This window comes from Myotis davidii, unplaced genomic scaffold (assembly GCF_000327345.1).
Source record: "Myotis davidii unplaced genomic scaffold, ASM32734v1 scaffold18, whole genome shotgun sequence".
In the NCBI taxonomy this organism is placed as follows: Eukaryota; Metazoa; Chordata; class Mammalia; order Chiroptera; family Vespertilionidae; genus Myotis; species Myotis davidii.
The window spans coordinates 1501666-1516518 of NW_006292696.1; the positions used below are offsets into that span (position 1 = coordinate 1501666).

A 14853-nucleotide genomic window follows, 5' to 3' on the forward strand; every position below is an offset into this window, starting at 1 on the left:
GGCTAGACCCCATCGTTAGACACAGGCGGCTCATCGCCTGGCCTCAGTCAGCCCTCGAGCTCCACCTGCCATTCACCCCCTGGCCCACAGCTAGAGAGTGGCAAGGAGACCTAGATGGACTGGGAGGGCAGGAGGGGGGCATCCTCGGGTCCTGACCTCACTGGCCATTGGCTCTCACTGGAAGGGGCTCCGGGGATAGCAGGGAGGCTGGAGAGAAGAGTGACACTCACATCATAGGCGCCGGCTTTGATCTGCTGGTATAAGCGGTGCTGGTCCTCATCCCAGAACGGGGGATAGCCCACGAGCAGGATGTACAGGATGACTCCTGGGGAGAATGCCAGGAGGAACTTCAGCCCCTTGTGAGGAGAAGCAATGGGGAGGGGAGTGATGGGAAAGAGGAGAGCGGGCACCAGAGGTGCCAGTGACCAGGGGGATAGAGGGGCCTTTGGAAGGACTCACCGCAGGCCCACAGGTCCACGGGCTTCCCGTACGGGTCCTTCCGCAGCACTTCTGGAGAGAGGTATCCAGGTGTCCCGGCAAACCCTGCTCCCCAGACACACAGACAGGCAGACACACACAGAGGGTGGCACGTAAGTAAACCAATGCAAGGTCCTGCTGGAGGAGGGATGAGGGCTGCCCTGGAGATGGCAACAGCACCTCCTGCCCTCAGATGGGGCCAGCAACACCTCTAGCCCATGGGAGACAAGTACAAAGGACACTGGGCACCACCCCCACTCCAGAGCCTAGGGCAGAAGTCACTGATCAACCCCAGAGCCCTTCCCATGGGGTCCTGACTCAGCTCCATGAACTTCTAGCACATCCTCCCAGCAGCCACTACCAATCAATTGCTGGTGGCACTCAAGATAAAATGTCCTTGCCAGTAGGCCCCACGCTGAGCTGGGGCCCACTTCTACCCTTTGAGGAGCTGGTCCTGGGATGACAGGAGGCTGTCCCTCACTCTGTCTTTACCCCCAACCCCTTGGGTAGGTCTCTTTTCTAGGCTTCATTTTCCTCATCTGTCAAATGGGGGCTTAGGGATTCCTATTTGAAATACCTTCCAGCATTGTTGGGAGGATCGATTGAAATAATGGACAAGTAATCATAAGAGTGATTCCTATTTATTGAGTAGTATGCTAAGCAGGGCTGAGCACTTTCTATGCCTGATCACATTTAACCCCCACCCAACCCTGAGGGACATTCTATTATTGTCCCCATTTTCCAGATGAGAAAACAGGCTAGGAGAGGTGCAAGGAGGCCCAATCACACACCCCATATGTAGCAGAAGCGGAACTGGAAGCCAGAGCTCTGGCTCTTAACCACTGGGCAATATTGCCTACTAAAAAGGGTCCCCGGATAGCGGGAAAGACTCAGTTATGCCCAAATCTCAGAGCATGCTGGAACATCTGAGCTTAAAACCTTGCTCTGCCCCTCGTAATCTCCTTTGACCTTTTCCAGGTTTCATAGCCTCTGTTCCTCATCTGTAACGTCAGGATTATAATCTCCAGCACTCGGGATGTGGGGGAAACCCCTGGAAGCCTCTAGCCAACAGTGTAGGTATATGTGCATGTGAAGAAGCTATGTTCTGTTCGATTGGTCACCATGTCCCTGCCCTAGCCCTACCCACTGACCCAGAGGCTGGGTGGGGCGGGACCTCTAACTCTGCTACCTGAGCCCTGGCTGGTCCAACATCATCTCCAACCTGCCCCTGTTCGGGCAGAGGTTCCTAGAGGCCAACATATGAACACAAGGCTGACCCCCAACACCCCCTGCCCCCACTCACCGAACCATGCCTGCTGCTCCCCCTCCACCTCTATGGCCAGGCCAAAGTCTGCCAGTTTCACCGCAGCGCCCTTGAGCTTGGAGGCCAGCAGCAGGTTCTCCGGCTTCCCAGGACCAGAGAGAAGAGGGAACGGTGGGGAAGAAAGGGCCAGAGGACGTGAGCAGGTTCAGGATCTCATCTCCAGGAGCCTAGGCTTACAGGTGGAGCAGCTGGATAATCCAGAGGCACGCTGCCCCCACCTCCAGCTCCGACCCCAGGACCCTGAGTTTAGTCCCCAGAGAGAGGACTACCCCACTGCAAGTCTGCAACAGTAAGAACCTTCCTCCACCAGCCATCCATCCCCTCCTTTCCCTCCCCTCAGGGTCTGGACCTGGGGCTGAGGGGAGGGCGGGAGATGGGGGAAGGGACAGCCACCACCACAATAAGAAAAAAGAAGCAACATCTACTGTGTTCCTACAATGTGCCAGCCACTAGGTGAAGGGCTTTGCACACATAACCTCATTTGTCATCTCAACAACTCTGTGGGGTAGGCATAATTATTCCTATTCTTATAGCCCTGAAATAGTCATGCTAGTTGTCACCTCAGGGCCTTTGCACTTCCTGTTCCCCCTGCCTAATTTGTTCTCCCTCTGAGCTTCACAGGGCCGGCCTCTTCTCTTCATCTGGCTCTCACCCTCATGTCACCCCTTCCGGGAATCCCTCCATGACTACTCTGTGAAGAGCCCCCAGGTATCTTCTATCTTAGCTTCTTGTTACCTTCATAGATCTCATTGTGATTTGTACTGTTTTTCCCCCATCTGTCTATGTGCTTGTACATTATCTGTCGCCCTGTAGTATGTGAATTATCTGTCTTGTCCACCACAGCATCGCCAGCACCTAAGACAGAGGCCCGCACATATCAGGTACTTAGTAAGCGTTTGTCATATGTAGAAAGAGGAGGAAACTGAGGCTCAGAGAGGTAAAGTGACTTGACAAAGATCACAGAGCTGGTAAGAGACAGATCCAGAATCACGGCACAGTCTGGCTCCCAAGCCAGGCTCTTAACCACTCTAAGCTGAGAGACAGGGATGGGGAACGGAGGTCAGGGGGGCCTCAGACAGGCCTCCTGGCCTCTGGGGTGTTGAGGCTGCTGTCTCCTGCTGGGTCTAGAAGAAAGGAAATCGCCCTAGTTAGGACGGAGAGGAGTTAAGAGCGTGGACTTTCCAGTTAGATAGCCCTAGCTTCTGATCCCAGCTGTGGAATTTGGATAAATTATTTCACCTCTCTAAGCTTTCGTTACCTCCCAGAACATGGGGATAGTGCCTATCATTGGGTGGCAGACAGTGGCAACAGCAAGTGCCTGATAAGCTCAGTACTCATTTCCTGCATGGGGAGGGGCTGGGCTCCAAGTCCCTGGGGACAGCTGGCTTCCTCTGACCCCTTCTCCACTTGGATTTCCAAGAGGGTCCCACAGCTGACCTTTCACTGCCCACAGCTAGATGGGCCACAAACAAATATAGCTCATTACGGCCCCTTTTGTCCTCTGGGGACTGTGTTCCCAACATGTCCTGGGTCTCAGTAGCTGTCCTGCCCTGATTTGATGAATGTGCAACTAATTATTCCATCCAGAGTGGCCTAAATTTGTGCTGCCTCTCCGCCCCCCTCCTCCCATGCAGGGGCTGCAGCTATAATGGGAACAGGCCTTCGGGGAGAGCCACCCGGCCGTCTGGCCAGAGACCTTCCTGCCTATGAGTCTAGACTGAGCTGCAGGGAGCTCACCTGCATTCAGGTGAGGAGCCATGGACTACTCATGGCAGTCAGAGGTGGGCAGGGGTTCTGCTCAGAGCATTTCAGCCCAAAAAGGAACCTGGCCTGACTAGAGGGTGCCCAGGGTGAGAAGGGCCTAGAAGTCCTCTCCTGAGTGGGAGAACAGCCTGCGGTGACTCAGGAGCTACCACAACACCACCCAAGTGCCTCCAGGGCTGCTCCGAGCTGGAGGCTTGATCTGTGTGGCCCCAGAGGGTAGAACTGGGGAAACCCCCATAGCAGGGAAGAATGAAGGAGCATTTCCCAACGGTACAGGGGCTACCCTGTAAGAAGTGACTTTGTAGTCACTGAAGACCAAAAAGCAGAAGTTTGATGGATATCCAGAAGTTTGATGGTCGCCTAGAAGAGGCTACTGCAGAAGCAGGAGCTGGATTGAGTGGTTTTTGGCCTCAGACCACCCAGGGCCTGGGATCTAAAGCCAGGGTTCCAGTCTTAGCTCAGACACGACTGAACTGCATGTTCTCAGGCAAAGCTCTGGGACTCTTTAGGCCTAGTTTCCTGCTCTGCACAAAAGGAATGATGTTATGAGCTGCCAGCTGCTGAGGCCATGAGGCCCAGCAGAGGAGAGCTGTGAAGTCTGTGCTGACCCAGCAAGACGGTGCGCTGATGCCACCCCAGGACTCCGCATCTGCTTGTCCTGCCCATCTCCTTCTTCAGGTGGGAAAAGAGAGAGGGCCCGAGGGCCTCAAGAACTGTTTTCATCCTCCCCCCGCCCTCCCTACCCCCAGCTGCCAGAGACCTGGAAAGAGTAACCGCATCTGTGTACCAGGCACTGTGCTGTCTCCTTTGACATTCTCGCCAACCTGTGCAGAGGTTGCTATGGCAACACCCACTATAAAGAAGCTGACACTGTGAAGCTAGAAAGTGGCCCAGCTGGGATTTGGACCAGGCCATCGCCACGCTTGGCATTCTAGCCGTGTCTCACCTGCTTGGCACAAAGCACGTGGGGCTGGGAGCCGGGAGGCCTGGGTCCCGAGCCCAGATGCTCCACCTCCCTAAGCCCAGTTTCCTTATCTGAACGGTGAGGGGAATATTCTCCATCCAGCCCAACAAGGGGAAATTAAAGGGAATCTGACACCACCGGTGGCTCTGCAGGTGGAGGGAAGGACAGGGGGTGGGGGAGCAGTCCCTGGGGAGCTGCACCCTCGGGCTGAGGGGCTCACCTTCAGGTCCCGGTGCACCACCCCCATCTGGTGGCAGTGCAGCACGGCCTCCAGGATCTGCTGGATACAGTGACTGGGGAGAGAAAGGCAGGTGTTACCACGTGAAGATGCGCCCCCCCACACCCCCCCCCCCCCCCCGAGAAGCTGGCAGGCGAGATGCCCTGCCAGGCCAAATGGGGAACTCACCTGGCATCAGCCTCGCTGTAATACTCCCGGGCCACGATGTCCTCAAACAGCTCCCCGCCGGTGACCCTGGGGACACAGGCACCGTCACCCTCCCACAGAGGCCCCAGGTGCCGCCTCTGCTGGAAGAGTCTCCAGGGAGCTAAGGGCGGGGCCTGGGACTTCAGAACCTCAGCCCCAAAGGGAGGGACTCACAGGGATGTCCCCTGCTGCAACCCCCTTCCTGGCTTCCAGCCCAGCCTTCCACTAACTTCCCTCCCTCCCACTCCTGGCTCTTCCCCGACCAAGCCCAGGTGGGAGCTAGGGTGGGGCCCTCAGAACACATCACTAGGATTCATTAGGTTCCTAGAAGCCCAAGGGCCGGGTCTTGGTTTTGTTGTTCAATAGACTTTATTTTTAGAGTGGAGTTAGGTTCCCAGCAAAGCTGAGGGGAAGGCACAGAGGTTTCCCACTCTCCGCTGTCCCTGCCACATGCACAGTCTCCCCCCTTATCAACATCTCAAGGGCCGTTGGGGTTTTTTACCAATGAGACCAGTGTCATCACAGAGCCGCTCCAGCCCGGGAACCACCAGGCCTCTCATTTAATTATGGTTTTTCACTCAATCGACTGGCATTCAAAACTTTAACATTATTCCAAAAGGGAACTTTCTATCACCAGTAGCCACAAATACAGACAAAGCTAATGTGCTGGCGTTTCAGGATCACCAACTTGCAGCCACTTCTAGGAAAGTCTACCAGGAGAGGGAGTTCAGCCCAGTCTGGGGGCATTTGAGACCCAGAGAAGTCCTCCCTGCTTGGGCTGCCCTGATGTGCCCTGTACATCCCAGGATGGGCCCAAACTCACAGGTCGAAGATCAGGTAATGGTGCCCCTCCTCAGAGATGCTGTCGTGGAGCCGGACTGCGGGAGGAGCCAAGGCAGCTGGTTACAGGAGAGCACACTGCTCCCTACCCCTGCCCCCGCCCCCATCCCTCCGGCAGCAACTGCTTTTTCTCAGTCACTGAGCACAATGAGGTACGAGGTGCTTTGACAAATGCAGGTGAACAGTGACTCCCGCTCTTCAGGCACTGCCAAGAGGGCCTGGGCTTAAGGACAACAGACCCCCCTTTTTAATATAATATATTTTGATTGATTTCGGAGAAGAAGGGAGAGGGATATAGAAACATCAATAATGAGAGAGAATCATTGATTGGCTGCCTCCTGCACAGCCCAAATGGAGGATCAAGCCCGCAACCCTGCATGTGCCCTGACTGGAAATTGAATCATGACCTCCTGGTTCGTAGGTCGACACACTCAACTGCTGAGCCACACTGGCTGGGCAGACCCCCCTTTTTTTTTTTGGTCAAAGTTTGGTTTCCTCCACGCCCCACCTCTCCATTTCCTTTCTGGGCAGACAAGCATCATGGAATGATCCTATAGCTCCAATCTCTGCCACTTGCTGGCTGTGTGCCTTTGGGCAAGTTGCTAAACCTTTCTGAGCCTCTCGTTTCTTGCCTGGACAATGAGAATGAGACTCTTGGACTTGGAAGCATACAGTCGGTGCTCACTCAGTGCTGGCCCTGGCCAAGTGAATATCCCCAATCTGCTTCCAGGTCTGAGCAGATGATAGAGTATGTGGAGGCGGCAGTGACAGCAGTCCCCGAGTTCTGGCATGCTGAAAAACTGTCCTCCCTTCATACCTCATTTACCAAGAACAGAGCCAGGGTCCCAGGAGCCCAGGGCTCCCAAAAATAACCCCTGAGCTTCTGAAACAAGGGGCCCGAAGCCTGGGGCTGACTCGGGGGTCTGCACCCTGCCAGCCAAGCGCAGGTTCTCCCCAGACAGGCTCACACCCTCCCCTGCGCTACAACCTAGAAATGTGCACCGAGCGGGTGCAGGCCAGAGGATTATGATGGATCGCACGATGGGAAATTACCCAGCTGTGAAGATCACGCGGTGGTTATCTATTCACTCGTTCGGAATCAGCTCTCAATTATGTTGTTTGGTGAAAAGCAAAATGCAAAACTGTGTGCGTTGTCCTTTTCTCAAGGATACATTTAAGCTTGTATATGTCAGACGTCTCCCTGGAGGAGATGGAGATGTGGGCATTGGGGTGCTTTGGGGAGGGGAATTAGAGGAACAAGGGTCATGGATAGGTGAGACTTACTGTTCACTGTGAACCCATTCCAAATGCCATTGGAATTTTTGCCATGTACATGGATTTCTGACTCAATACTGACTCCCCTAAATTCTTTATGGCTCTCATATCTGCACATAAAAGTTTGGAGAAACAGGCATCAAATACCCCAGACTGGGTGCCTACTCTGGGGAAAGGGGAGATGGGGACCAGAGATGGAGGAGGAGGAAAGGGACACAAGATTAAATTTTTAAAATGTTTAATTCTTAAATGATGATATATGTTTATAAATAATGCCTGAAAGATGTTTTAAATCTATTTCAAAGCAAAGCTAAAAAGCAGGTTGCCTCTGAGGACATATAATATAATCCTGTTTTGATTTTTTAATCAACACTTTATTATAAAAATTTTAAATGTATAGTCAAGTGGACACCCATGTGCCCACCACCTGGGTTCTACCATTAATGTTTCCTTATACTTGCCAAACTACATTTATATCCCTTCCTCCATCCATTCACTGATTTTAATTTTTGAATGCACGTCAAAGCAAACGCAGGCTTCATTTTTAGAAGGTAGATGTGTTTTGAACTAAGCATTCTGCATTTTTTGTGTGCAGACTGTAGCAACCCTGCACTGGGGCTCTGCCCGGGCCCCCTCGGTAAGAGGGTGCAGCCACCTGCCGCTGCTGGGAAGGCGGCCTGCTCACAGCACACAGCTGCCTTTCCTTTCTGGAGAACTGCCCACTGCTGAGGGAGCCACCTTGCCCAGCAGGTGACCTGCAGCTTCCAGCCAATGACTGAGGAATGTGAGGAGGCAAGGTCGCTGCAAAGGTCCAGTCTCCTTGCCTTAAGGAGGGACAACTCCAAGATGGAACTTATGCTCCAGAGGCCTCCCCACTGCACCCCTCACCTGGGATTAAGTCAGTTAGACTTGACCTCAGGCCATTCCTTCCCCTTCTCCTTCCTGCTCCCCCATCCCCATCCCTTACAGGTCTCTGCTGGGAGTACAAGTACCTAAATCCCTGCCTCGGGCTATGCCTCAAGGAAACCAGACCCAAGGAGAGATGTATAGATGTCCTTGAGAGGTACAGGCATTAGCTATCATATGGAAGCATAATCATACAGTCTTAGCTGCTGAGGTTATAGGAGATACTTTTTAAATTATTTGTCTTCTCACTTATGGACAATAAACTTTCATTGTTAGTGTATCAAGGCCAAGGGTGGGAAAAGACGCTTTTCACCCTGGCCAGTGTGCTCAGTGGTTAGAGTGTCAGCTCGCACACCAAAGGGTTTCCGGTTCGATTCCCAGTCAAGGGCATGTACCTAAGTTGCAGGTTCCATCCCTGGCCCTGTCAAGGCGAGAGACAACCAATTGATGTGCCTCTCTCACATCAATGTTTCTCTTTCTCTCTCTCTCCCCCTTCCTCCCTCCCCACCTCCTCTCCACTCTCTCTAAATATCAATGGGAAAAATATCCTCAGGTGAGGATTAACAACCAAAAAAAAGACATTTTTCTCTCCCACCTTCCTTTGGGTAGACCAGAATCACCTGGGAATCTTTTTAAAATCCTGATTTCTGGGCCTCATTCTGGATGATTCCCAGGTGATTCTAATGTGCAGCCAAGGTTGAGAACCACTGGGTAGACTCTCGGCGATAGACTCCTTCCTACCTCCTCTGCTCCAGCAGGTGGGAGAGGTTTTCACTCCCCTTTCTTGAGCGTGAGAAGCTCCAAGAAGCCAAGTTGCAGCCAGAACCATCTCAGAAAGGCCTTCTGGGGTCTGCCCCACAGCCATTTGCGGGGAGCTCCAAAGAGATGGGGTTCCAGGTCCACCCTCTCACTAGGAGCCTCAGCCCCTTGAGAGAGGGTCCTCGGGGTTCGAGGGAACGGACAGAACTGGATGGGGGTGTTGTTTCTGAAGAGCTGACTTCAGCTCAGACGGTGCCTTTGTGCTGATTGTAAAAGGCTGCCCCTCTGAGCAGCCAGGTGAGCAATGGGGGCTGGACTCCAGCCCGATCCAGGGAGAACTCTGGAGTCAACTTCGGTCCCTGGGGGGTGGCCGACACCGCTCGGAGCCCAGCAGACAGCGCCTCTTCTCACTGCTGTTCTCACACACAAAACCTCCCCTCCACCTCCCCTCCCATCGGTAGAGGCCTCCCTGACGACAAGCTCAGCCCAGCGCCCAGGAGGACAGCGGAATCCAAGGACCACGGGCTACATGACAGTCCCACCCCCGGTGCAGAGATTGGCATGTCTGTGCCCAGTGAATTATGCTGTCACTTTTTTGAATTCTTAAAACATTGTCATAGAACAAACATTCTGTAACCTAGTTTTCATTTATGTGGCTGAACTCACGAATCTCTGACATTCCTGTCGTAGTTCTAACAGTTATCATTTTTCTCTTAGAAGTTGAAGGGAAGTACTTTTCCCCCTATCCACACGCCTCCCTTGACAGCACACCCCTGGGGTCCACTTGGGACGCTAAATAGAATGATTGAGAAGGGCCCTGGAGTCGGACTTGCTGGGTTCACCTCCCAGCAACACCTCTTACAAGCTGTGTAACTTCGAGTGAATTCCATAACCTCTCTGAGCCTCCTCTCCTAACAGCAAGGGAGCTGGCAAGATACTCCACCCAGTGCCTGGCATCCCAAGTGACCTGGTAAACCCTCAGGGTGTCCCCTGCTCCTTGGGGTGGTCTTCTGGGGTCTGCATGTGGTAATGATACAGAGAGCTACAGTCTGTCAGCCCCAGAACCCATATTTACTGCTCCCCATTATAGCTGGGAATGAGAGGGAGATGGGGTGCAAATTGGAGGAGGCAGCATTGACCTGAGACAGCGACAATGAAGTAGCAAAACACATACGCGCGTGTACACACACACACTCACACCTCCTTTAGAGGAACTGTGGGATGTTGTAGTCGGAGATCACTCACAACCTCCTCCGAGGTACCGTTGGGGAGTTGGAGCATGGGAGGGCGCCGCACAGTGAGGCCAGGAGCAGACCAGGGACCAGAGTCCAATCAGAGTTCCTCCCACCAGCCGCCCCTTCTCTGGTTCTGGCGCTGGAGCCTCCAGGGCTGCTGCTGTTTGTGCGGCCCTGCTCCCCTTCCCAGGCCCAGGGAAGGGGAGGTGCTTTCGGGGTATAAATAGCAGATGGAGATGCTTCTCTCCAGCAGAAGAGTTAACCCTTGGGGCCCTGGGCACAGAGAAACACTTCTCTGGAGGGAGACGGTGTGGTGGCAGTCAGAGTGGGTACAGTCCTTAGAGGGCACCGAGGCCTTGCTCCTCAGCGTGCGGTCTGAACCAGCATCCTTGGCATTGCCTCCGAGCACGTTAGAAATGCTAAGTCTTGGGCCCCACCCAGACCCAGATCTGCCGAACCAGAATCTACTGGTTAACACGATGCTCAGGTGGGTCCGACAGCACTCTCCTTGTGAAGGTGGGAGAAAGTGGCTCAGAGAGGGTAGTGCTCCTACCCAAGGTCACACAGCCATTTCCTGCAGAACTATATCTAGAATCTGTACTTCTTTCCCTCAGGACTCTGAACCCTGATGGGCAGGGACACAACCCCTCAGACTGTGCAGGGGTGGGGAGGCGAGCCCGGCCTGCCCTGGGCCCCGCCCCTCCACACAGCCTCTGGATGCATTCTATCCCTGGGCAGGGGCCACCTTGCTGCTAGCCTTGAAGGGGCAGGGCAGCCACAGGGCTAGGTAGGTGGGCAGGACCACCGTGCCAGGCTGACTCAGCATGGGGGTGGGTTAGGGAAGTGGGCTGCACTGGCCAAGGCCAAGCTCGGCCTATTTTTGTCTCTCCGGAGAGATGAAAGGCTTCGGGAGTTTTCCTGAAACAGCTTTTCTGAAGGAGGCTGCCGGCAACGTGGGCTGCGAGGAAGGGCCCCTTCTTCACCTTCCCCCCAACCAAGCTGGTCTCTGAAAATGTGGAAACCATCAAAGACACCCCCTTTTCCCATCTCCCTTGCCGCCATCCCCAGAAAAGAGAGCAGCTGCCTCCCCACCCTATCAGCAAAACACACACACACACACACACACACACACCAAGATGGGCAGGGGAGCAAGGCCAAGCCCCACCCTGCACCCTCACTTGCCCCCTAGAACTTACCGATGTTGGGGTGCTTCAGCAGGCGGCAGATGCGGGCTTCACGCTCCAGCTTCTGATGGTCTGAAACAGGGATAGAGAGACGCCCAGGTGAGCCCCAGGTGAGGAGGAGCCTCCACCCTCTCGATGTCTCCCTCTTATGATCACCATCTCCCAGGGCAGCCCCGGCCCTTTCAGGAATGGCTCTGGCTTATCCGGGCAGTGAGAGAGAGGCCGGGTTGCAACGATACAGAAGTCCCTTCCCTTCTGTGGGCCTCAGGCTCTAGGGCCTCAAAGGAAGAGCATCCTTGAGCCCTCCCTGTATTGGACCCAAACTCCATGAAGCCAGGCCAGGCTCCTGCTGCCCCTCCTCCAGTGCTGCCCCTCACACCACGCTCCCGCCAGACGAACCGCTGAAGTTCCCTTCTCTGGGCACATCCTGCTCAGTCCTCTCACTATGGGGCCCTCACACAGCGATTCCCTCGGCTTGGAACACACCCCCTCAACCTCCTACTGGTTGTTCACTGGCCATCACTCACTCCTACCCGCCCTTAATGTCACCCTCTCCTGGCAGCCTGCCCTGATTGCCAGGCTGGTGGGCCCCTCCTCTGTGCTCTCAGGGCCCCTGGATAGCACATCTAACTCTTTCTCGTTGATATCTCTACCCTTGAGTGCGGAGACTTGGTCTCTGTTGCACTCCTGGCATCTACCCAAATGCCTGGCACATAGTAGGTGCTCAAAAAATAACTGAATAAAGAAAACAAATGATGAAATGAGTGAACCCTTCTGAGGGAGTGGGTATTCTCTGCAGAAGAGCTATATTAATTTGCAGAAGACATCTTCTGTGCAGAGGACACAAAGAGCCCCCCAAAAAATGCAGGGTAGAACTTGTATGTGGCTGAGCCAGAGCTCTCACACCTGCCTTCCAGGACTTTTGTCCAAACCCCCTGGGTCTCCCCACTCACCTGGGAGAGAGGCCTGGTTCAGGATCTGCCCCCTGAGGCTGCTGGGCAAGTCATACCCCATTCAGTCCTCCCAACACCCTGGCCGTGGACATCAAGGACCCCACTTTACAGATGAGGAAACTGCAGCCCAAGAAGCCGGGGCCTCATCAGTGGCAGAACTGGGACTGGAAATGTATTTTCTAATTCCTTTCCTGGTGCTTTACGCACAATTCGGTCGTTGATGCCTTAATTAAAAAAACAACACCAATAAAACGGAGCCAATTACAAATGTAGAATATTCACCATGTGCTAGGCACTGTGCAGAGAGCTTTATATGCTTGTCAAGCCCTCACTGCAACCCTTTGAGGGGGTGTAATTACTATTCTGCCTTTTAAGAGGAAGAAACAGAGGTTCAGGGAGGTAAGCACCTGCCCAAAGTCACGCCCGTGGTGAGCAGTGGAGCCATGTGTTGTACCCGGGCAGCCAGACTCCAGGAGGGAGTTTAAAGCCCTGTGCTATACTGTTCTCCACGCCCTGACAAATCCCCACCACCTCTGCCTGCCCCCCATTCTCAAAGGGGAAAATCGAGCCCCACAGGAGGGCTCTCACAAAGACACTCAGAGGTGGAGCCAGGACTAGAACCCTGGTCTCCCAAGGGCCTCTTCAGAGCAGGTAAGCACCAGGGAGGACAATGAGGATGGAGTCCCAGCCCTTGCCCCCTGGCAGCCAGCCCCCCTTTCCCTGCCCCCTCCATGAGAACAATCACTGGCCATCCTCCAAGGGCTGCAGAAGCCAAGATCAATACTGAAATGTGGCTTTTCCATCAGCAAAGCAATTAAATCCAATCAAGTTTTCATAGAGTGTAAGCTCAACTCCCCAGCTAACGACCAGCTGCAGGCTAAGGAGGGGAGGTGGACCCAGGGGCATCGCCCCAACTCCCCTTCCCTCCCAGCCTTCTTCTTTACCCTTTAGGGTGGGGGAAGGGCAATGCCAAGGCAAAGGAGGGGAATCCCCATCTGCTGAGGAAGGCTGGGCCCACCCCCTGCTCCATACCCTGTCCCTTCATCCCTCCATCTCCAGCAGAGCCAGAAATCAGACAGGTCAAAGTTGGGCCTATCAGTGAGGGCTGGGGGCCTTCTGGCTCAGGCTACACATGGGGAGGGGCAGATTCAGAATTCCGGTGTTTCCTCCATGTGAGCTTAGCCAGGAACAGAATTATGCCCAGGAATGGAAGAAGAAACCGTTGGTCATGCAGCTAACTTGTGCCTGGTCACCAGACCTCACTGCAGGAAATGCTAGGGACTAATCGTTTTTATAAATCTTGTAATCATCGTGTGTGTAGGACAGTTACACTGCATTGCCACTTGCTAAAAGCATTAACTTGAATAGAAACATACATGTTACACAATAATTTTTGTAACTCTGTTTGAAAATGTTCTCATTTTCTAATGCTATACAGAAAACCTCAAGAAATGTAGGGATTGTATTTCTCTTGACCTCTGAGGCCTCATTCTGTTATGTAGATGGGGAAACTGAGGCACAGTGATAAAGAAGCAGTCACTTTATCAAACTCACTCAGCTAGATGGTCCAGCCTTATTAGAACTCAGAGCTCTGAGAATCCACTCCTGGACACACCCTCTAACCCTAACCTGTCAAAAGTCCTTAGCAGCCAAGGAGCTCTTGTCTAAATATATAAAAGCCAAGTGACCGGAATGACCAGAACGACCAGAACCCAGAACAAGTGGTTGCCATGACATGCACTGTGGCCAGCCAACCAGCCCGATCAGGGCTGGAGCAGGCTGGCCAACCTCCTCTGGCCCCTCCCCCTCACTGTCCTGGCCCCAATTGGCCTCGATCGGGGCGGGCCAGCCCGACCCCATCCATGCACAAATTTGTGCACCAGGCCTCTAGTTAAAATATAAAATAGATCCTGTCACTGCCAGGCTTCAAACTCCCCAACAGCTTCCTAATGTCCTTATAATACAGTCCAAACTCCTCACTACAGCCAAGATCCTGCTGGGTCCTGCCTCATCTTGGCCTTGAAGTTCCAGCCACCTTGGTCTCCTTCTGAGCCTCAAGCACACCAAACCCTTCCTTAGGGCCTTTGCACTTGCTGTGCCCTCTGCCTGGAATGCTCGTATCCTGGGCCTTCTCGTGGCTGCATCCTTCTTTTTTTCTGAGTGTCCCTCCTGCCCCATCACTTCCCCGTTACCTTGTCTTATTTTCTTCACAACACTCGTCGCTTCCTGAGATTGCCCAGCTTATCTGTCTGTGTTTAATGCTCTTTTCAGTCCCCCTTCCTGAAAACAGGTGCCATGAGAGCAAGAGCTTGTCTGTCAGTCACTACCGCGTTCCCAGGGCTTAGAGCCCAGCTGGCCGAAGATCCCAGAGCTAAGAATTGGCCGAGCTCAGACCTCAATCCATGTTCACAAAGACTACACCCTCTTGCCTCCCACTCTAATAATTAATTCATTGCTAAATCCACTCATCCAGCTCAGTAGAGTCCCACGATGATGAGAGGTCTGAGAGAAGCAAGTCTGCAGCCCTGGCAGGGTCGCCCCCCAATGCCCACAACATGCCTTGTGAACCTTCCCCCTCCCTCCCTGGGGGCAGGCCTCCAGGATGTTGGGGTTGTGGGGACCAGCCCTGTGCAGAGCTCAGCAGGCAGGGGTGGGTGGGGTAGGTTACGGGGGCCAGCAGGGTGCGGTGGGACAGAGCAGAGGTGGGGGGGCTGCGGGGATACAATCAGGCAGCTCCAGGCTCTCTGC

At 53.9% G+C, this 14853-nt stretch overlaps 1 protein-coding gene across 2 annotated transcripts in view; it reads right to left on the reverse strand.

The window, feature by feature from the left end:
- Positions 1 to 14853, reverse strand: part of CAMK2A (calcium/calmodulin-dependent protein kinase II alpha) — a 57250-nt gene that overhangs the window by 24995 nt on the left and 17402 nt on the right. For both annotated transcript variants that reach the window (XM_006766241.2, XM_006766242.2), the window contains exons 3-9: positions 11165 to 11224; positions 5777 to 5831; positions 4936 to 5001; positions 4750 to 4822; positions 1781 to 1883; positions 460 to 543; positions 231 to 325 (exon numbers count right to left, since the gene is read on the reverse strand). In XM_006766241.2, the coding sequence (XP_006766304.1) occupies positions 231 to 325; positions 460 to 543; positions 1781 to 1883; positions 4750 to 4822; positions 4936 to 5001; positions 5777 to 5831; positions 11165 to 11224 (536 nt within the window). The remainder of the gene's footprint in view (positions 1 to 230; positions 326 to 459; positions 544 to 1780; positions 1884 to 4749; positions 4823 to 4935; positions 5002 to 5776; positions 5832 to 11164; positions 11225 to 14853) is intronic.